This window comes from Aphelocoma coerulescens, chromosome 18 (genome assembly GCF_041296385.1).
Source record: "Aphelocoma coerulescens isolate FSJ_1873_10779 chromosome 18, UR_Acoe_1.0, whole genome shotgun sequence".
Lineage (NCBI taxonomy): Eukaryota > Metazoa > Chordata > Aves > Passeriformes > Corvidae > Aphelocoma > Aphelocoma coerulescens.
In genome coordinates this window covers 1,339,671-1,361,625 of record NC_091031.1, presented here as the reverse complement: position 1 = coordinate 1,361,625, position 21,955 = coordinate 1,339,671, and the positions used below count along the sequence as shown (strand labels likewise).

Genomic DNA, 21,955 nt, shown 5'->3' with positions numbered 1-21,955 from the left:
CTTCATCCCAGAGACCCCTGCCCACGACCACCACTTGCCCATCCACTGTGCAAGCACAACACAGATGGCAATGACTTTTGGGTGGGTGTCAATGACTTTTGGGTGGGTGTCAATGACCTTTGGGCTCATTGTAACACGAGGCAAGGCTAGGCAGGGCTAGGGAATGAATAGAAGGGACTGGGAATGGGAGCTCAGGGGCTCCTCCTGCTGCAGGGTGGTCTCCCTAAACAAGGAGGGAGTCATGGAATCGTATCACAGAATCCCGGAATGGTTTGGGTGGGAAGGATCTCATTCCACCCCGACACCTTCCACTGGCCCAGGCTGCTCCAAGCCCCAATGTCCAGCCTGGCCTTGGACACTTCCAAGGATCCAGGGGCTGCCACAGCTGCTCTGGGAATTCCACCCCAGCCCCTCCCTACCCTCACAGGGAAGGATTTTCTCCCAATATCCCATCCAGCCCTGCCCTCTGGCAGTGGGAAGCCATTCCCTGTGTCCTGTCCCTCCATCCCTTGTCCAAAGCCTCTCTCCCTCTCCATCCTTGTCCGGTCTTCTCCTGCTAAACCCAAACAGATTTTCACGTCTGGAAAGGGAGCAGCATCCCGAAACACCAAACCCAAAGCGATCCCCACAAACCTGCACTGAGACAGAGGCAACTTCAGCTGGATTTGGGAAGGCCAGGTCCCCTCCCTGCTGCCGGGGACAGTTTGTGACAATATTGGTGACCTTCAGGAAAGCACAAGCGATCCCAGCTGAGGCTGCTCTGAGTCATCCCAGCCCGGTGCCGGCAGGAGGCCCTTAATTGGAACGCGCCAGTGGGTTAAAAAACATTGCAAAGGGAAGAGGAAAGGCAACTGGCGTTAATTAGTTCATGGCAGTAATTAGCGTCAGCTGAAATAACCACGGGGGTTGATTATTGCAAAAAGCGAGAGGCAGGGAGAGATTTGGACAGGAAGAACTTGGAGAAAAACTATTCTGGGATGTGGGAGTTCCCACTGTACTCCTCTGCTCCTGGAGGGACAGGGGAGAAGTTGTGGGGTTGGCCTGGCCCTGCGTGGAAAAGAAAATGAGGGAAAAAATATCCTTTATATAGGAAAAAAGGTGTCCTTTACGTGGGAAAAAAGGGATCCTTTTTGATTAAAAAATGGATATACTTTTAGATTATAAACAAAAATGTATCCTTTTAGGCAAAGCAGGGATTTGGGATCCCACCCCCCTGCCCAGCAGCCTCATGGCCAAGATTTTAATGGATCCGAAGCCAATTTGAAAAAGAATTGAAGAGTGAGCAACGCCTCTGAGAAATAATCTGCTCTTGTCCTCCTGGCCAAGGGAGGGGAATAAACTCACAAAGAAATAGTGATGGACTGGGAGAGATCTGGGGAGATCACTCAGTCCCAAAGCTGCTTTTCCAGGAAAGTCAGGGACGCTGCTCCTCCTGTGCAAGATTCTAACCCCGAAACACCAATCGTGGAGAAAGAACAGAATCCATTTCACTGCTTTCTTTAAAATCAATATAAAAACAATATTCCCAACTTGTCCAGGAGCAGACACAGAGATAAGGGACGATAAGGAGCCTCGGTGGGATGGGGCCCAGAGGCTCCTGTTTCACACTGGATACCTGATAACGCCCAGAGATAACAGAGCAGGGACCAGCAGCAGGAAGGGAAGAGGAGAGGGTGGCTCAGGGCTGCTCCTGCACACCCGGACAGAGCCCAGGGCAGCGATTCCCCCTTCCCACGTGGAGCATCTCCAGCCCCACAAGCAGCAGGAAGGAGCCCTGGAGCTGTGGCAGCGCTGCTGTGGGGATTGGGAAGGAAAGGTGCACCCACAGACAAAAACCCCGGCATTTTCCAGCAGATCTGCTCCAGGAGCAGCTCGCACCAGGCTGAACCCTCCCTCATCCCAGCAGCAGCCAGAGCCTTCCCTAATAACTGCACCAGGGAAGTTAACTGGGGATCAGGGAAGGCTGGTCTCGGTTTATCCGCAGCTAATGGCACATCGTGGCCAGGACGTTTGGCTCCCTGCTAATTATCAGCACCTCAGATCGCTCATCATTCCTGGGAACTGCAGGCAGCAGCTTGCAGCAGCAGCCTGGCAGGGCAGGGGGAGTCAATCACCTCCCTCTGTGTCACCCCGAGCGTGGGGACAGCCCTGGGGTGCTCCTGGAGCTGCCCCAGCTTTGGGGGATCCTCAGCAGTGCCAAAATGTGCAGCAGTGTCCTGAGCTGGCAGCGCCAGAACCCCCAGCCTGGCACAGCAGGAGGGAGGCAAAGCTACCAAAAATACCCCCCAAACCCTGAAAAATCAGGAGCAGGAGGGAAGAACACCACAGCCCTTCCAGTGCAGGGATGGTGGAGCCTGTCCCAGCCAGCCCAGCACAACTGGATCCCCAAACTGGGACAGGGACCATCCCACTGGCACCAGCCCCACGAGGGGAGCCCGATCCATCCTTGAGTCCCACAACATTCCTACTGAAAACGCACATCTGGGGCTTTTCCCTTCCCAGCAGGGAGGGGAGCACAGTGGGAATGCTGGGAGGGCAGGAGGAGGGGACACCCCAGCCATTCCCAGGCTCCTCAGGAAACCTGGGATGTTTCTTCCCAGAGGAGATGCCTGACGTGGCACAAGGGAGGGCTGGCTTTCATAACCTCTGCCACGACAAAAGCAAAAGCACAGGAATGTTTTCCCTGCTTTTGCCAAAAAAAAAAAACCCCAAACAACTTCTTCAGCAAACAACCCCCATCCCTGCAACGTCGGGAGTTTCCTGTCACCAACCTCCTTCCCACCAGGAACCCCGGAAAAACCTCAACCACAACCAGGAAATTCGTTTTTCAAGGGAATAATTGCTCCAAGTGGAGTATTGGAGTCCAGCAAAACCAATTAGGATGGAGATGCACTCCCAGTTGTTTGCTGGGAGGAGATTTGCCTGCTCCAGCCATAGCCAGGTTTTGAGGGGTGTTTTCCTCAGGGCTGTTTTCCCCACATCCCCAGCACCCGCAGCAGGACGTGGCAGAGGTTTGTGCCACGGGGCAGTCCCACAAGGTGAGATTTGAATTGTTTGCAGTAACCCAGATGGGTTTAACAGGAGCTGTTCCTGCACATGTTGATTAAACCCTGACCCCGACCAGTTCCACCCCTTTTCCCACTCCCTGCTCCTTTCCCACGTGGATTTTCACAGGCTTTTTGCCAAGGTGAGAGAAAAAGCAAACAAACCTTCAATTACCAGCTCGTTCCTCCCCAGTATTCCCCTCAGTAACGATTTGCTGTCGCTGCAGAGGGAATTGATGGGCAAGGGCGAGCTTTGGGGTGTGGGAGCTCTGGAAGGGAACAGGGAGGGCTGGCAGGATGCAGAGGGCTCAGCCAGCGATCCATCAGCCTCAAATGAAGAGCCAGCCCATGCCAGCAGTGCCTAATTCCATTATTTTAACACACGGCTTCCTCTGGACCCTCTGTTATCCCTGCGGACGTGCGCGAGGCCCCGGCACACGCAGGGAGCGGCACCAGCCCCTTCTCCCACATCCCAGCCTGCAGGACCAGCCCAAGGATGTGTTCTCTGGGATTTAGCCCCTCTCCACACCCTGCACAGCCCCATAATTACCCAAACAGCACCAAAATCCCAAAGAGACGCCGGCTCCTGTGCTGGGCTGGCAGAGCCAGGGGAGCCTCCGACACCTTCCACAACAGCCCCACAGGAGAGGCCCTTCCTTCTCCTCAGTGAGAGCAATTAATGCCTTAATTCATTACAGCAGAGAGGCGTGATGAGGGACAAGGCACTTCCTGATCGCCAGCAAGGAGAAGCCAAACAGCTTCTCATGGGATCATGGAATGGTTTAGGGTGGAAGGACCTCAAAGCTCATCCCATTGCATGGGCAGGGACACCTTCCACTGGACCAGGTCTATCCAAGCCCCATCCAGCCTGGCCTTGGACACTTCCAGGGATAAATTCCTCTGCTTTGGGAGCCTTTCCAAGCCTGCAGATCCCCTGAGAGGCCAAGAGGAGACTCACCCAGTTGGTGTTTCAGCCCCGTCAGCTCCAAAGCCTGGGGCCAGCAGATTCAAGTCCCACCAGTGCCACCACCCTGGTGACAACCAGAGCAGGATGGGGGTGACAGGAACACACAGCACAGAGATTGTCCCATCCCCAGAGTGCCACAGCCCCAGAGGACACAGACAGGCCACCCCCAGCCACACATCCCCTGTGGGACAAAGGCAGAGGCACCCCCGGGGTCCCGACACTGGCAGAGGAGCCTCATCCAGGCTGAGCAGAGAGGAAATTTTTTCCCCAATTTCCCACAGTGTTTTCCACTCTCCAGCAGCTCCTTGGCCCATTAAAAGGCACAATGGAAAAAAAAAATCCCACTGGGTTAAGAGCAAACCTGGTTTGCACCCCTCACCAGCAGCCAGAGCTGAGGGGCCACCGAGCATTCCACAGCAGCCACTCACCATCCACCAGGAATGTCCTCCCTTGGGAATGTCCTCCCTTGGGAATGTCCTTCCTGGGGCACAGCAGGCACGGAGCTGGCTCCTGCAGCTCCCTGGGAGCAGACAGCTCTGGCATGGGGCTGAGTCAGAGTTTACCCTGCAGCTCCAGACCTGCGGGGATGCTTCCCGAGATCCCACGGCAGCAGCTTCCCTCTCCCTGCCATTCCCCCCGCCGATGACAGAACCTCTCTCGCTGCTTTCCCTGACACGTTAATGGCAGGTTTGCCTTTCACCGTGGAGGAATTAATTTGGGGTTATGCTTTGAGCAAATTCAAAGGCACATCTTGAGATCAAAGAACAGCTGGGGAAGCATCCGGAGCATCCGTGGCCCCGGATAAACAGGGACGGGCGCAGGAGGAGATGGAGGAGATCCTTTTGTGCTCTTCCTTTTGGGAAACTTCTCCTCTCTTACAATTCTGAGCCAGGCCCAAACAGAAATTGAAATTCAGTTGGCAAAGGCTGAGGCAGGAGGAGGGAAAAGCCCATGGAATATCAGCAGCCTTCCCAGCAATTCCTGCTCCAGGGGGAAAGAGGCGCAGGATGGAGAAGGGAATGATGGAGAGAGGGGTATCCAGAGCAGGAGCTCATGGAATGAAGAATTAAGCCAGGTTTTCCTGGTCCCTGCCTTTTTCCAGAGGGATTTTTTTCACCCCACTCCACATCCCTGCTGTCAGCACTGAGGAACCATCCCATAAACCTGACCAGGGTAGGAGGGAATTTAACCTCAACGTGGAATCAAGGAGCTCTGCAGCTCCAGCTCTGGGGCTTCCCAAGTAATGTTTTTATGAAATGCTTGATGCATAATGAGAGAGAATTCTAATTAAGAGCAGCTGACAAATTGCACTGTGGCAGTAAATAAGGCTCTGCCTCCATTAATAAAATGAAATGCTTTGGTAGAAATTGGGATAATTATGATTTTGGGGGGGGGTTGGTAAATAATTCCAACCTATCCAGCCACCACTGGATTCCAAGCACTGAACCACCACACAGGGGCAGGGCAGGGGTGGGAAGCAGCCAGGTGTTCCATGGATCCTATGGATAAACAGATTGAAAAGAAACCTCTGGGGTTTCTGAATCTTTCAGAGGATCCCATGGGTGGGCTTGGTGGTCAGCACCAGGGACTTCCATGGCTGAAATCCAGGACAGGAGACAGGGATCAATCCCACATGGATCTATAACCTCTGGGTTGGAGTTAATTGATAAATTAATGAAACCCGTGCCCAGGTTGGTTTATTTAGAGCTGCAAGGGAAGGATGTTTCCCCATGGGAGGCTTTGCTACATTCCCAAAAAACAAACTTTCCCTTCCTTCATTATCAGAGCCGGATCCCTCCTTCCTCCCAGAGCCTGTGGAGAAGGTCCAGGGCTCCACAAAGCCAAACAAACACAAGGGCTGCTGTTTGTTGTGCCCTGGGCAAAGGAAATCCGAGTGAAGCAGGAACGCAGGAGCCAGGCTGGGGCTCGGGCAGGAGCCCCCAGCTCCATCCTCCCTCTCCAGGAGGGAAAGGCTCCGTTCCTGCAGCACCACTCCAGTGCCACACTCCAAAACTTAACAAAGCAGAAAATCCACAACCTCTGGGTTGCAAATCCTCCACCTAACCCGGCAATGAGGATGTGCAGCTAATTAACTTCCGAGGAGTCACAGCTGAACAGGAAAGAGCGCATTAAAATGGGAACGTGTGCCGGGCACATCCCGCAGGAGCCGGCAAATTGCATCAGAGGAATCTTGATTCCGATGATAAATTAACACCAGCCACAGGACCCGGCACGTTTTCCATGTTTTCCATGTTTTCCCTGCCTCCTGGAATAATGAACCCATCAAATCCAGCTCCCTGCAAAGCAGGAGGGGAAAAAGCAGGAGCAGCTTCCCGGCTTTGCCAGGTGGGAGCACAGACGGGAGGATCCCGGGCATCCTCCAACTGCACCCACGGCAGCAGAGACTGCCCTGCCTTGTCCCACCAGGTAGAGAATCCCAAATCCCAGAATTACTGAGGCTGGAAAAGCCCTCCAAGATCCCAGAGTCCAACCTGTGACCAACCCCCACCTCATCCCCAGCCCAGAGCACTGAGTGCCACATCCAAGCCTTCCTTGGACACCTCCAGGGATGGGAACTCCAACCCCTTCCAATGCCTGACACTTTTCCCAGGAATCAATTCCTCCTGAAATGTAGGTTTGTGCCAGGAATCACTTCCTAGAGCCCCTCCCTCCCAAAAAAGATGCTCCCCATGGTCTAACCCAGCTGTGGTTTAGCCCTGAGAAAAAAATTGCCATTTTAAACAGCATGCAGCTACACCTGCATGGTCCTTCCTCCTCCTCCCACTCCTGTAGCCCCATCCATGCACTATTCCCAGTTTTTCCTCCCAAAAAGTGACTTACATGGATTTAGAAGGCAAAATATTCATCCTGAAGGCCCATTCTGAGCCAGCCACCATCGCAGGACAGGAGAGGATCCTCGGGGCTGTTTATCAAGCTCTCAAAGCCTTCCCAGGGGTTCTCACCCAAAATAGCCCAAAACTCACTGTGCAAAACTTCCAGTCCCAAACTACATTCCCAAAAAGCTTTCAAGCCATGATTTGCACACCCAGAAAAGGGCAGGAGCACCAAGAAGTTCTGTTTGGAAGGGGTCAAGGGGATTCAGCTCCCACCAGCAGCATCCTCGCTCCTGATTCCCTCTGACCCGTCCCACTGCAGATCCTCACCCTGCTCAGGGAAACCTTGGAGCTGCTGCAAAGCAGAGCCCCAAATATTCCCAAGACAGGCATGAAACACAAGCCCTGGAGCCCAGAGAGGGATCTGGGCTGTGCTGGTTCTGTGGGATGAGGGGTCAGCAGTGGCACCTAAGGAACAAACCCCAACCCCACGAAAGGCTTTTAAAGGGCACTTCAGTCACTGCTTGTTTAAATCCAAGGAATGCTCTGCCCATCACATGAGGCTTTATTGATTTCCTGTGTACTCAGGATCAAAAAAACCCACCAAACCTCTACCCAGCAGACAAGGGAAAAAAATAAAATCCAATGGAGATGGTATTTCCAGGCTGGAATTACAGCCCTGGCTCCCCATGCTCCCTTCCCGACCATCTTTTACACCCCAGGTATTGGCAGGGCCCTGGTTAGAGCTGAGTAACAGCCCAGCAGCTCTTCCCCTGGATTATTCATTAACTCCTGCTGCTCCTGCAGCATCTGCCCTCCCTTCCCTGGCCCGGGAAGGAGCAGCTCCCAAGGGAGACCCCCAGATCCCAGCACCCATCGGATCCCGCAGCAGGAGGGATGGAGCTGCCTCCCTGTGCAGATGTTCCCGAGGAAAATGAAGCCTGGGGGGAGAGGAGATGAAGCTGATTAAGCCTCATTATCCTAATTAGTAATGATGCAGAGTCAGGCAGAGGAGTAGAAAGAACAGGAGCTGCAGGTGGGGCTGGGGCAGCCCGTGGGGGTTTCAGCTCCCACCAGGACCAGCTGGATTCCTCCCTCTCCCTGCCCCTGTCCCAGTAGGGAATTCCTGCTTCCTCAGAGGTGAAGGGCTGTGATCCAGAAAAGGCAGGAGCCAGGGAGCTCCTGGAAGCCACAGGTGCTCCACTGCACCCAAAGCCCCCCCAAAGCCCACCCGTGTGGGCTTGGGAACACCCTCAGAATTCCACAGGAACGTCCGGACACCTCCCGGGGCTTCGGCAGCTCCAAGACAAAGGTGCTCACAGAGAGTCATAAAATCACTCAGGGTGGAAAGGCCCTGTGAGAGCACCGAGTCCAACCCCCCGGCACTGCCAAGGCCACCATGACCATGTCCCCAGGTGCCACATCCACACAGCTTCAAAGCCCTGCCCTGCCAGCTGGGCCACTTCCAGTGCTTCCAAATTTCACTTTTTCACGTGAAAACCCTGGAGCAAAAGCAGCCGGGGACTGCCTGAAAAGCAGAGCCAGGGCTGGAAGCATCCCCTGGACTCCTGTGGGATTCCCCCAGGAAGGGGGAGGCCGGAGCAAGAAGCACATCACGAAAACCCAATAAAACACCAAACTCCGAACAAAACCCAGCCAAGTCAGCAGAGCTGCACGACAGCTTTGAAGGATGAGAATAATAACACTTAATTCCAGCATTCTTATGCCTTGCAGCAGACCCAAAATAGTTCCTGAGCCATCAGGGACCTGCTGCACTGAATTTTTAAGTAAACTTTCCCTCAGAGGCTTTGGCTCTTGGCATCGACGACACTGAGCCCCGACCCTTTTTAGGAAAGGCAGCAGTGGCTCACACAGCCCCACCAGCTGCCCCTCTGCATCCAAAACCTCCTCAAACACCAGCTGACAGCCTTGCTTAAAAAAACCCACGTTAAACCAGAGGCTCCGTGTGAGGAAATTTTGGCAAAATGAAGGTGAGCCCATCTTTTAAAATCCCCGGGGATGTGTTTTTGCCGTGGTCTCGCCCTCCAAGCAGCCCCAGATCTCCTGGTGTGGTTTGTACCAACCTCCACCAGCATCTCCTCCTCAGCTGGAGGATGAACAAACACGTTAAAGGCTTCACCCAGGGAAAAGGCAGAGATAAAGATGTAACAGCTTAGATCTCCCTTTTGTGAGGAACAAACTGCTCCAGCTGCTCGGGATCATTGTTACCACTGGGGCTGGGAGGCTCAACCCTCCCTCTGCCATGAGCAAACACTGGGATGCCCCAGCTCCAGCACGAGAAAAACCCTTCTCGCTGCCAGGAGAGCGGGGCTGGGCTCAAAAGGAGCCGATAAAAGCTTTGAGAGGCTGTTGTTACCCAGCCTGGAGCTGTGCCAGGCAGGGAATGCTCCCCGAGCAGCTCCCTCCTGCTGCCCTGGCACGGCCAGGCTGCGCCAGCCCCACCGGCACCCCCAGCACCCTCCCAGGGCAGGAACAGCCTGAGATGGAGCCCATTTCCAAACCCTCCTCGGGAATGCCGTGGCTCAACCCTTGTCGGAGCAGCAGCGGCTCTCCAGGGAGCAGTCTGGGCTCCAGAGGAAGGGAGATGGCTCTGGAGCCACATTCCTGGCCCAGGGATGGCTCAAGCCTCACCAAACTTGTTTTTCATTTCGACACACTCGGCTCTAACCTCTCCCCGTGTTCCCTGCACAGCATCCCCCACAACCTCGCCAGCTCTCTGTTCCCAAAGCATCCCAAAGGTGCCATCCTGAACCCATTGCCCAGCTCCAGGAGCCGTTCCTGCTGCTCTGGGCAGGGACACAGAGCCCCCCCCCACCCTCTGCCGGCTCTCCTGGCCCTTCCCAAGGTATCCAGGGGGAGGAAAATCAGCACTTTGGATCAAGCAGACCCTGACAAGGTGGCTCGTGCCCGTTATCCATGTGGAGAGGCCCCAGCACAGGGACACCCCCTTTTCCAGGAGGAGACACACCAGCAGCAGCACTGTTTGGGGATCTGAACCCTCCCCCAGCTCCACGTGAGCCACGGGGTGTAAATCACCACCAGCAGAATTCCCATGGGATGAGCGTGTGGGGGCAGGTGCGTCCCACACGGAGCAACCGAGCCAGGAGACAGCAGCTCTGCTCCCAGCAGCGTTTAACCCGGATTTAAGGATATATGGGATGTTTTGATACCTCCACTGCACTGCTTCCTGCAAGGCCACCACCCTCCCTGCCCGTCCCTGTCGCTCCACCCCGCTCTTCCCAACACAAGGATTTCACTTCCCCAAACTCTTCCCTCTCCACTGTTTCAACTCCCCATGGAAAACTCTGACCACCAGGAACAAGTGGGGTTCGTGCTCCAGCTGTTTCTCCACCCTGCTGGGAAACACCAGCCCAAGGCAGCGCATCCAGCCCATCCCAGCCCCATCCAGCAGCAGGAAAAGGCAGAGTTTGGAGCCAAAGGGCTTCCAAGGGATCCAACAGCAGCTCCTGGCCACCCACTGAGTCCTGCAGAGAGCCAGGACAAGGCAGGCAGAGGGCGAGGAGAGGCAGCAGATTCTCACCACTGGCACTTCATTCCCTGGGTGTTCACTGGCACTGGGAGTGACCCCACAACATCCAGCAATTCTCCTCCCAGCTGAGGATGCACCTGGACCTGTGGTCCTGTCAGGAGAGGCTCCAAAAGCCAGGGAGGGGGGAAGGTCGCACCTGCAGACTCCTGAAAACCTCCCACTCCTTCCTCATAAGCACAGAACAAATAAAACTCCACTGAACTAAAGATGAAAATCTAAAAACCTCTGCGGAAATGTTTGGAAATCTCTTCACATTCTCATGTTTTCAGCTGCAAAAACCCAGCAGCTCCCCATTTCTGTCCTCCTTCCTTTCACAGCAGCCTCAGGCTGCTTCCCTGGACTGTGCAGTGCTCCCAGGGCTGGCAGCTCTGCAAATGGAGCCCCTGGGCTGGGACACGAGGTCACACCTGAGCTGCCTGAGGAGCGTTGCCAGCAAAAAGAACAAAAGCAGAGGTGTGAAGGCAGAAAAAAACCAGAAAGATTAAAAAAAACCAGAGCTCAGCCAGCCTAAAGGTGCATCCAGCACTGCCAGAGCCAGCCAGGGCTCAGGGAAATCACGGATTCATTAAATCTGGGAGAGAAATCCATCCGTGTCCAGCTTCCAGCTGCTCTTCCTTGCAGCTGGAGGAAGGGCAGGAGCCCCCCCAGCCCCAGAATTCCCACTCACCAGCACTGGGATGAGCCCCCAGCCAGGGAATTCCCACTTACCAGTACTGGGATGAGCCCCCAGCCAGGGAATTCCCACTCATTAGCACTGGGATGAGCCCCCCAGCCAGGGAATTCCCACTCACCAGCACTGGGATGAGCCCCCCAGCCAGGGAATTCCCACTCACCCTCACTGGGATGAGCCCCCAGCCAGGGAATTCCCACTTACCAGCACTGGGATGAGCCCCCAGCCAGGGAATTCCCACTCACCAGCACTCGGATAAGCCCCCAGCCAGGGAATTCCCACTCACCAGCACTGGGATGAGCCCCCCAGCCAGGGAATTCCCACTCACCCTCACTGGGATGAGCCCCCAGCCAGGGAATTCCCACTCACCAGCACTGGGATGAGCCCCCAGCCAGGGAATTCCCACTCACCAGCACTGGGATGAGCAGGTCGGCCCCATACACGAACGCTGCTCCCAGAGCGAAGCCTGCGGCCACTGGGAAGAAGGAGAAGGCTCCAAAGGTGCCGGATTCCTCGGCCATCTCGATGGCCGGGGCCAGCAGGGACCAGTAGGATGCAGCCAGCATGACCTGGGGACAGAAGGGGAGTGGTGAGATCCCATGGGACAAAAGGGAAGCCGAAATTCCAGTGGAGAAATGGCTGCAGGACCAGGATCCTGCAGTGGGAACGAGCAAAGGGGTTGCAGAGACAGCAGCAGGAAGATGCTGAGGGAAAAGTGACCCCAACTCTCTGTCCAGCAACCCCCAGCATCCCAGGAAGACCCCTTTGCAGGATGCTCAGAATCCCAGAATGGTTGGGGTTGGAAAAGACCTTAAATCCCATCCCATTCCACCCCTGCCATGGGCAGGGACACTTCCCACCATCCCAGGCTGCTCCAAGCCCCGTCCAAGCTGGCCTTGGGCACTTCCAGGGATCCAGGGACAGCCACAGCTTCCCTGGGCACCCTGAGGGCCTCCCCACCCTCACAGGGGAGAATTCCTTCCCAATTCCCAACCCAAACCTCCTCTCTTCCAGCTCAAAGCCTCTAAAGAGGAGCTGCTGCTCGGCTCTCCCAGCACGAGGACTCGGAGCAAACTCTCCCATCCTCAATCTCTCCCAAGGAAGGAAGGAGCTGCCTCTTGCAGACACCAGTCCCTGGGGGGTTGTGTAAATCTGAGCTCGCTGTGAGTAAGAAGAACGAGGGTTGTCATGTCAGGCTTAAGCACGGCTGTCAAACCTCATATTTCAAATGCCACCTCCTTTAAAAAACAACCACACACCCCAACATGGAAACACAGGCAGCAGGGAAAGGCTCTGGAGAATTATGTTGTCAGCTCGTGTTAAGATAGCATTTCCCCACGGCAAACACAGCCCTGACAGGGCTCAGCCTCCAGAGCCTGGCAGCACCTGGGGCAGCTCCGAGGATCCCACCAGCTCGGGGAGAAGGCGATGACAGAGCTCTGAGCCAGCCCAAGGTGAAGGAAAAGTGATTTATTGCTGCGTTATGCAGATCAAAGCCTTCGCCCCAGGGGCTGGAAGTCACTGTCCCGGAATCCCAGAACATTCTGAGTTGCAAGGGACCCACAGGGAGTCCTTCAGCAGCTTCCCCTCAGCCCATCCTGAGGTGGGAGCTCAGGGTGGGACTTAGGGACACGAGATTGCCTGGAGCAGCCCAGCTCCTGCCCACCCAGGCCAGTGTCAGAGCTCGGGTTCAGCTGCAGCTCTTATCAGCTGATAAAAGGGGGAGGATTCCTGCCAACGACCCCATTTAAGTGACAAATTTCCCCCCGATCTCAAAGCTCTGTACCGGCCCAGCCAGGGCCAGGCCCCGAACCCCGATGGCACTGAGCCGGCTGGTGGCAAAGGCAGGAATGAAAGAGGAAAACCCCCCTGGGCTCTCCTGGGATCAATGAACCTGGAGCCACTCGGATTTTCCACACCTTCCCCTCACTCCAGCCCCACTGAGCCGGGGAGCAGCTGCTGGCACAGGGACACCTGGTTCCTGCCAAGCTGGATTTGGGCACTTTCACTCCTCTGTGCTCCAAAGCCAAGACGCAGCAATGCCACAAATCCACCATTTCTTGGGAAAACACGGCAGGGTCGGTGGGGGAGGAGAAGCAGGCAGGAGGCAGCTGTGGGATCCGAAGCATCACCAGGATGGAGGAGCCCAGACCCTTCCCTGGGGCCCAGCAGTGGAACAGGAGACAAATCCAGACTCCAAAACCAACCACGGGGAATGAATCCAGATCTGTGCCCTCGCACTGGTGGGAATCCCCCAAAACACAGCAGGATTTAAGCCCAAACACCTCTCCCAGGGCTGGGCATCTCCTTCCACAGGGATTCAGTGCAGCAATCCCCAAAATTCTGGGCTCCAAACTCTCCTCACCCCCCAAACCCACGGATCCAGCGCTGCCCCAGCTCAGCCCCGTGGCTGTGGAGCTGCATGGGAGCTTTTTCCTGCAAATCCAGAATAAACAGAGCCATGACCTTCACACCCGGGGCTGGGTTCAGCCCACCCACCCTGCTGGGGCAGAATTAAATCCCTCATTAAAGCAGGCAGGCCTGGCCACGCTCCTGTGGGATCCCCGGGGTGAGAACGGGAACACCAAGGGAAACACGGGGAGCAGGAAATCCGGGAAAAGGAGATCTCCATGGCAGGACAGGAAAGTCAGGAGGAAGAGGTGACTCTGGCAGGACACTTCCCCTGCCAAACTTTTCCTTCACGAAGGCTCCAACAATAAGGAGCAGCCTCGGCAGAGCCGTGTGAATTCCTGATGCTGCTTTAAGGGAATACTTGATCCCAGTGTGCCTGGGGAGGGTTGAGGAGCGTGGCTGGATGATCTCCTGCTCCACCCGGGACAGAGGACACCCAGCTCCAGCCCAGCAGAGGGAAAGCTGTGCCTGGCTGCAGGGAAGGGGGGCTGCAGGTGTTTGTTGCTGGTGTCTGAGCCCAGCCCTGCAGCACCGCAGAGAAAAAAAAGAAAAAAAAAAATCTCATTTAAGGATATCAAGATTTAAGGGAAAAGGCAGCAGAATTCCACATCAGATGCCCCAGCAAGCAAAGCTTTGTCTCTATGGAAACACATCACCTCGCAGGCTCCTGCATGCAAAACCCTGGATTATCTGGGAGTTCCAGGCAGGGAACTGAGGCAGGGAAAAGGCAAAGCCAGGGCTGGAAGGAGCTGAGCCCCCCCACACCACTGCAAGGACCGAGCTGCACAGGGCCCTCCACCCCAGGTGACACCTGTGCCATCAGACAGGGGCAGCTTGAGCCAGCAGGATGCTCCCAGTACACCCAGGGCTCTCCCAGTACACCCCAGTTCAATTTAACCACACGCCCAGGCTCACCCCAGCACCCCCAGATGAGCTGGAGCATCAGCAGGGAAGGCAGCGCCCAGCGACAGCTTCCTGGATCCCAAAACAACCCTCTGCACCCCAGGCCACCCTCCCTGAGGTCACCTGCACATCCCTGTCCCACGTCCTCCTCCTGCCTCAGCGGTGGCAGAGACATTCAGAGCTAATCCTGGATTTATTTGGCTTGGCAGCTCCCAGGAGGTGAGCAGGGAAGTGTTTACCAGGAGGGTGGAGAACCTGCCCAGCTCCAGCATGGCACAGGTGAGGGCAGTTTCCACAATCCCACTTGCCTGAGGGCTGGGGCAGGAGGTGATTGCTCCTCCAGCTCCTCCATGGATCCTTTGCAAAGCCCCCAAGCACAAGAACCAGGAGAAGGGGGAGGGAAATGTTCCTTGTGTTGTTAAACCCTGTCAGGCAACGAAAAGATGGAGACCCAGCTGTTGGTCAAGCAATGGCAACGCTGCCCCGCTGGGAGAATTAAAATTCAGGGGGACCCTGCTGTCACCAGGGGCTCCCTCACAGCCTGTGCCCTCCAGGCACTGCAGCACCCCAAAACCAGTTCCCCCTTCCTGCTCTGAGCGCTGCCAGCTGGAAGAGCTGAGGCAAAAGCAAATGTTTGCAGGAGTTCTGCTTCCTGAGCCACACCCGGGCCAGGCGGGGGGGGGACTCAGAGCTGCTGGCAGGGTGACGTGGTGGCCACGGCGAGGACAGCACTGGGACAGCAACTCCTGATCCCGATGGGATTCATGGAGGAATGCCAGCCCGAGGATCCCCTGCAACCACCAAGGTGAATGATCCTCACCCTCCAGGGCACAAACCCAGCTCCTGTCACCCACCACGGCACCCAGGTGCCACCTGCCCAGCCGGGACACAGCGAGGGGGACCTGGCAGAGCCCAGGTGGCCCCAGCACACACGTGGCAAGGGGAACATCCCAGGGGCGCTCCAGCACCTGCAGTGTGGGGAGGAGCGGCGGGACTCGACCTTTAATGAGGGAAACAAAGGTGATTTAACGAGTCTGGGTGAGGCCCCACCTGCCCCCAGCACGTGGGCAGCGGCAGCTCCACATTCCCAAGCCCCTCACACAATTTCAAGCCACGTTTTCCTTCAGGAAAAGCCGCCCTGAGCCCCACATTCCACGTGCAGCTTCCAGGGAGAGCTGCAGCTCTCTCTTCCCTCTCCTCCCGAGGGTTTAAAGCACCCATGGAGAAGCACAAAGCCAGCCAGGCACAGCAGCCCCCAGCACAACTCTCCTGCCCATCTCCATCGCTCCAGTGCTCCGGGAGCGACTCAGAATCTCAGGGAAACAAGGAGAGTTGAACTCCAGAGAGCCAAGCCCAGCGTGGGCAGCCAGCCAGGAGGAACCGGGCCAGGATGGGACTGAGCCGAGCCCTGCCCTGCCCTCGGGGGATCAGCCCAGGGATTGTAACTCGAGTGGGCACCAAACCGGGCTGCAGAGAACACAGGGGAGAAGGAGGAGGAGGAGGAGGATGCTGCACTCACCCCTGCAGCGAAGCCCAAGCTCCCATCGAGGATCCGCCTCTGGAAAAAACCAAACACAAAACGCCTTTAACTCCTGGTGAAAGCACTGCCCACAGTGCTGGGGAGATGGGGAAGGGCTCACCAGGCTGGAGAGGGGCTTTGGACAAGAGGGAATGGCTTCCCACTGCCAGAGGGCAGGGCTGGATGGGATATTGGGAAGGAATTGTTCCCTGTGAGGGTGGGGAGGGACTGGGATGGAATTCCCAGAGCAGCTGTGGCTGCCCCTGGATCCCTGGAAGCGTCCCAGGCCAGGTTGGATGGGGCTTGGAGTAGCCTGGGATGGTGGGAGGTGTCCCTGCCCATGGCAGGGGTGGAATGGGATGGGCTTTAAGGTCCCTTCCCACTCAAACCATTCTGGGATTCTGTGGGGGCAGCATCCCCACGATCCCACAGAGCCTCCTGGCTCCCTCCCTGCCCATCCAGAGCCCAGGCCAAAGCCTCTGCAAAGTTAAACCAGAAGCTCTCCTGCCCCTCTGCATCAGCTGCCCTGCATTTCCCTCCCTCCTTGAAGGCTTTCATCCCTCCAATACCAGGCAGCTCCAAACAAATCCATTGCTCTGCCCTATCCCAGGGGGACAAATCCTGCCCCTTTCACTCCCAGGGCAGGTTTTATCCCTCCTTCCCCAAGGAAGAAAACCAAAGTGCTCCTCCAAAGGGAGCCTCACTTTGCAGCCACCTCCTGAATAAACCATCACAAGACTGAGGCATGAATAATAAATCCATCTGGGCAATTTGGAACACCCTGGTGAGGGGGGCTCTAATTTTGGATCCAGGGTGACTTGAAGCTCAGCGTTTTGCTCCATCTGAGCATGGACTGACCCAAATCCTGCCCTGGAAACGTGGCAGCAAAACCAGGTTAGAGGCAGGGAAGCTGCTGTTGCCAACACAGAGCCCTGCCTGCGGCTCCCGAGCCCCAGGAGCACATTCCACAGCCCAGACTCAGCAATTTCATTTCCCTCCCCTCTGGTGTGTTGAGAAAGGAGCTGGATTTTTCCTCCTCTTGCCCCTCAAAGCTGGGAGCAGGCAGCCCAACCCAGCCAGGAGCAGGGCTCAGCCCTCGGATGCGGATCCTGCTGGGATCCCAGGGACGAGGAGCCGATCCCAGCACTCACCTGCCCGCTGGAGAACACAAACACCAGCGCCGAGCCCGCTGCCGTCAGCCCCCAGGTGAGGAACGTCCCCAGCAGCGCCTGCACCACCGGCCCAGATCCCGGGATCATGCTGGCCTAGGAGAGAGGAGCAGCCTCAGGAACAGAGCCAGGTGTTCACAGCCAGAGAACAACCCCCAAACCCCACCCAAACCCCTCCACACCAAAGGGATCAGAGCCAGCTCAGCTCGACCACCCTCCCCTGAGCTCCTCTCTCCCCTTAGGCGAGGCTTTGCAACTTAAGCCAAGCTCGGTGGAGCAGCGGGGATGGGACACAGCACATCCCACCTGGAGCACAACCCCCGGGATTTGGGGCTCAGCCTGGCACAAAAGGTGCTCAGACCTCGCCCAGGCCACGTCCCGCTCCGTGGTGCCCCCTCTGTGTGCCCAAGGCCGGTGTTCCCGGTGTGGAAGGCGAACACCCTCACAGCAGCCGGCTTCCCGCACCTTGGGAAAGGGGGAGAAGGGGAACCAAGCGCAGGGGTGGGGAGCGAGCACTGGGAACGGCGCAGGGAGCAGCACTGGGAATGGGAATGCACACGGGTGTGGAAACACGGCTGCACAAATCCGTAACACGCGCAGGCACGGATACGCTCACACGTGAATAATCAAATACGCCGGGCTTGATGGATTTAAATGCAAATATATAAGAAATACACACACCAGCGCCAGCTTCACAGGCTCTCCCAGCCCCCAGCCTTGCCCCAAGGCTCTTCCCAATCCCTGCAGGTGCGTGCCCAGCTCAGGCCCCGCTGGTTTCCCGGCTCAGACTCCCCCCAGGTCCCCAGGAAGCGCCCCCCTTTCTACAGGGGGTCCCTACAGCCCATCCAGGAGTACCCAAACACCCCCCAAATCACCCCCCAAACCTACACTGGGCGCTCCGCCCTATTACCCCGCACCCCCAGGCCCGCCAGCCGCGGGGCCGGTCCCAGGACCCCCGAATCCTCCAAACCTGGATCCCCCGGCCGGTCCCAGAGCCCCCAAACCCCCAAAACTGAGGCCGCCGGACCCCCGAGCCCTCCGAACCTGGATCCCCCCGGCCAGCCCCAGGACCTCCGGACCCCGCAAACCTGGACACCCCTGAGCTCCTAACCTATCCCAGGACCTCTAAACCCCCCAAACCTGGAGCCCCAGACCCACCCCAGGACCCCCAAACCCCCCAAACGCGGAGCCCCCGGATGCCGCGGCCAGCCCCAGGATCTCCGAACCCCCCCAAACCCGGAGCTCCCGGCCGATCTCAGGCCTCCCTCCAACCTGGAGCCCCCGGCCGGTCCTAGAACACCTCACGCCCCAAAGCCGGCAGCCCCGGGCGGGTCGGGGCCCGCGCTCGCCCCGCACCGGCAGCCCCGAGCCCGGGCCGGTCCCGGCGCCGCTTCCGGGTGCCGCACACGTGTCTGCGGCCCGGCCCCGCCCCCCGCCCGCTCCAGCCAATGGGAGCGCGGCGGGGGCGGGCCGCCCGCGGCTCTGCGGTTCGCGCGGGCGCAACGGCCACAAAGCGAGGCGGGCGGGCGGCGCGGGCGGGCGCGACAAGCTGCCGTTGTCGCTGTTGTGTCGCCGTCGCTGTCGCCGCCCCCCCCCCCCCCCCTGCAAAGAGACCCCCGGGCACAGCTTCCCGCTGGCAGCCGCACGGGCAGCTCCTGCTGCTGCCATCGGAGTGTCCTGAGAGCCCCCCTCGGTGCCACCCTCGCCCTGCCGCCGCCCGCAATCAGCGCCGCTAATTAACAGCCAGAGGTGCCGCCTTAATGAGCAGCGCGTGGCAGCCCGGGGGAGCTCACGGGGGCCAACGGACCCCGCTCCGTGGCTGGCAGCCGTCCCTGGCACTCGGAGGGTGCAGCCAGAGCCACCCGTCCGATGCCACCCATGGATGTGACAGAATCCCAGGATTACTGAGGCTGGAAAAGGCTTCCGAGGTCACCGAGCCCAGGCTGTGCCCGATGCCCACCTTGTCCCCAGCCCAGAGCACTGAGTGCCGCATCCAGGGATGGCGGCTCCAAACCTCCCTGGGCAGCCCCTGCCAATGCTTCACAACCCTTTCCTTTGCCTGATGTCCGACCTGGGTGTCCCCAAAAGGGTCACCACAGGGCACAGGTGGGCTGGGGGCAGGGGCAGCTCTGCCCCCGCTTCCTTCCCGTGCTGGCACAAGGGACAGGGGCTCACAGTGACAGCCACAGAGCCAGGCCAGCCCCGGTGTCCCCTCCTGTGCCACGCCAGAGGAGCAGGAGGTGGCAGAAGGACACATCCTCATGAGTTTATCTCAAATAGCCTCAGATCGGCCCCCGCTGCCCCAGCTGGGAAAGGTCAGGGCCACTCAAAACCTCCCTGATTTAGGATTTAATCAATCTCGCCTTGTAATTGCTGCATCCCTCATTAGCGCCCAAGGCCAGGCAGATGCAGGGCGAGGTGCCAGCTGGAGGGACACGGGGACAGACACACAGAGCTCCCCCACCACCCCCGGGATCCCCGGCCGGCTGTGACAGCGGCGCTGGCGGGGTTGGGGACAGCTGGTGGCCCGGCAGGGCTGGCCCTGGGGACACGGCTGACACGCTGCCATGGGCTGGGGGCGGCTGGCAGCGATGGGGACCTGTGGGTGGCAATGGGGACGGTCGCGGTGGCTCTGTGCAGAAGCATCAGCAAAATCAACTCACAGCCCTGTTCCCCGGTGTCATTTCTGTGTGCAGGGACACTTCCATGTCACAGCCCTGCCTGTCCCCTCAGTGTCACAGCCCCGCCTGTCCCCTCAGTGTCACAGCCCTGGGCAGGAGGGCTGGGAGCTCCCACCCGGCCCCTGCCTGTTCCAGCAGGGAAGGGGGAGACCCAGAGCCCCTAAAATGCATTTTAAACAACAAAAGTGGCACAAATCTGGCGCCATCTCTCATCAAGGTGAACGAGAGTCACAAGGGGCAGCTCCAGGGAGCCCTGGGGCAGCCAGGACCCAAATCCCTTGGGATTTTTCGCCATAGAACTGCCCCAGTGCTGTCTGGGGCAGAGAGGCACATCCTGCACATGGATGGCACCAGGCACCGCCGGCTGAGGCAGGGCTGGAGCTGCCCCTGGGAACGGCGAGCGTGTCCCTGTGTCCCCTCCGTGCAGGCTGGGCTCACGGCCGGGCTCTTTCCCAACCCAAATCCATCTGTGTCAGGCTGGGGCGGCGGCTGGAGCCAGCCTGGATGGTGAGACGAGGGAATGAGGACATCCAGGGCCGTCCCCAAGGACGGGGCTGGGGAGCAGCCGGGCAGCGCAGGCAGGGCCAGGCAGGGTCACTGTCCCATCCCACGAGCTGAGGTCACCTCTTTGTCACAGGGCACAAAGGAACGGTTTTGTCCTCCTGCTCTGGCTTTGGGCTCGCCATGGGGGACACGAGGGACCCTCTGCAAGGCTGGGGGACCGCGGAGTTCCAGCAGCTGCTCCGAGCAGGAGGCAGCGCGCTGTCACCAGCCCTGACATTTCCAGCTGGAACAAAGCCCGGCTGCCAAAGCCAGGCTGTTCAGCCCCGATTTAATGCGCAGGACCCTCCAACGAGCCAGGCACAGCGGGGCGAGGCGCAGGCAGGAACCGGGATTTCGGGCCGTGGCTGCCAAAGGCTCATTAGTGTCGGGGGCTCCGGGATATGATTCACCGGGAACGCGAGCGGCCGCTCTGGCCGAGCCCTGCCCCGGCCCCTCCAGAGATCAATAAACCAATTACGGAGGCAAATAACGGCAGGGCGAGAAGGGGAGGGCGGGAGAGGGAGGAAGGAACCGGCTGCGGGGAGGTCTGGAAGCAGCAGGAGCCGGAGCGGGGGGTGGAGGGGAGACCCCCGCGGGGTGCGGGGAGCGCTGGATCCCGCGGGGTGTGGGTGCTGCCCTGGATCCCGCGGGGTGTGGGTGCTGTCCTGGATCCCGGCAGGTCGGGATGCTGCCCCGGGCGCAGGTGAAGGCGCCAGCGCCTCTTCCTCGCCATCCATCAGCGCTGCAGACGCTCCCGATTAGATCTGGCAGCCACCAGCCGGGTCCTGCCGCGCCTCGGGGTGCGGGGACATGACCCAGACTGTTTGTCTGGCTAATTAGCAGAAAGCAAAGCCTCCCCTCAGCCCGACCATCCCTGAAACGCGGCCAGGCCGCCTCCGGGCAGGAATCAGCAGAGCCACCGAAGCCGCCCGGGGCTGCTGGGCTGGAGCCGGGAAGGGGAAAGGCAGGGAAAGGGCAGTGCCAGCCGAAGTGTCCCTGGGGGAGAAACACCACGGTCATCCCTGCTGGCCTTGTCCCCACGGCCACAGGGGACAGCAGGGCCCCTCTGAGGGGCAGTGCTGGCGAGGAGGGGGCTGGGGCATGGCTGCTCCAGCACGGACGCAGCGCTGCTCAGGGCCGGCTCTCCAAAGAGAGATCATCATCTCCAAGGGATCCTCAGGGATCCCCGGGCTGGCTGCACACGGGAGCAAATCCTTCTCCTGACAGCTGGGGAACAGCAGCTGCCCCTGCACCCCCTCACAGCCCAGCCCAGCCCAACACAGCCTCCTTCACCCCTGCTCCATGGATCCAGGAGAAAGGCCAGCTCACCCTACCCCTCCGTTGGCATCCCGGCCCCAGCTCCTTACAACACTCATTTCCAGGACAGGGGTCGAACGCGCTGTTTTCCACAGGGACTCTTGCGGAACAGCTGGGAATGGATGGCTGAAATCTTGGAAGGGCTTTTAAAGCCTCTCTGTGGTCACGTAACCCCCGTGCCCCTCTCCCAGGGGTTATTTCGGCCGTGTGGGAAGGGGCTGTGTGTTCCTCCTCTCTCCAGCCCTGCCAGTAAATTGCTTTTCAGCGCAGTGGATGCTTCCCAGGCAAAAGGACAAAGAGGAGTTTATCTGCCAGCACCAAACCA

General features: G+C 58.4%; 1 protein-coding gene across 7 annotated transcripts in view; it reads right to left on the bottom strand.

Moving 5' to 3' along the window:
* The window catches only part of SLC39A11 (solute carrier family 39 member 11), an 83,405-nt gene that overhangs the window by 51,373 nt on the left and 10,077 nt on the right, over window positions 1-21,955 (bottom strand). For 3 of the 7 annotated variants that reach the window (XM_069032579.1, XM_069032582.1, XM_069032580.1), the window contains exons 1-4: window positions 19,161-19,384; window positions 17,072-17,185; window positions 15,921-15,959; window positions 11,497-11,655 (exon numbers count right to left, since the gene is read on the bottom strand). In XM_069032579.1, the coding sequence (XP_068888680.1) occupies window positions 11,497-11,655; window positions 15,921-15,959; window positions 17,072-17,185; window positions 19,161-19,352 (504 nt within the window). In that variant the 5' untranslated portion in view covers window positions 19,353-19,384. Of the gene's footprint in view, window positions 1-11,496; window positions 11,656-15,920; window positions 15,960-17,071; window positions 17,186-18,361; window positions 18,501-19,049; window positions 19,130-19,160; window positions 19,385-21,955 lie in introns of those variants that run through there. The other 4 variants (XM_069032581.1, XM_069032585.1, XM_069032584.1 and 1 more) reach the window with 4 other exon arrangements.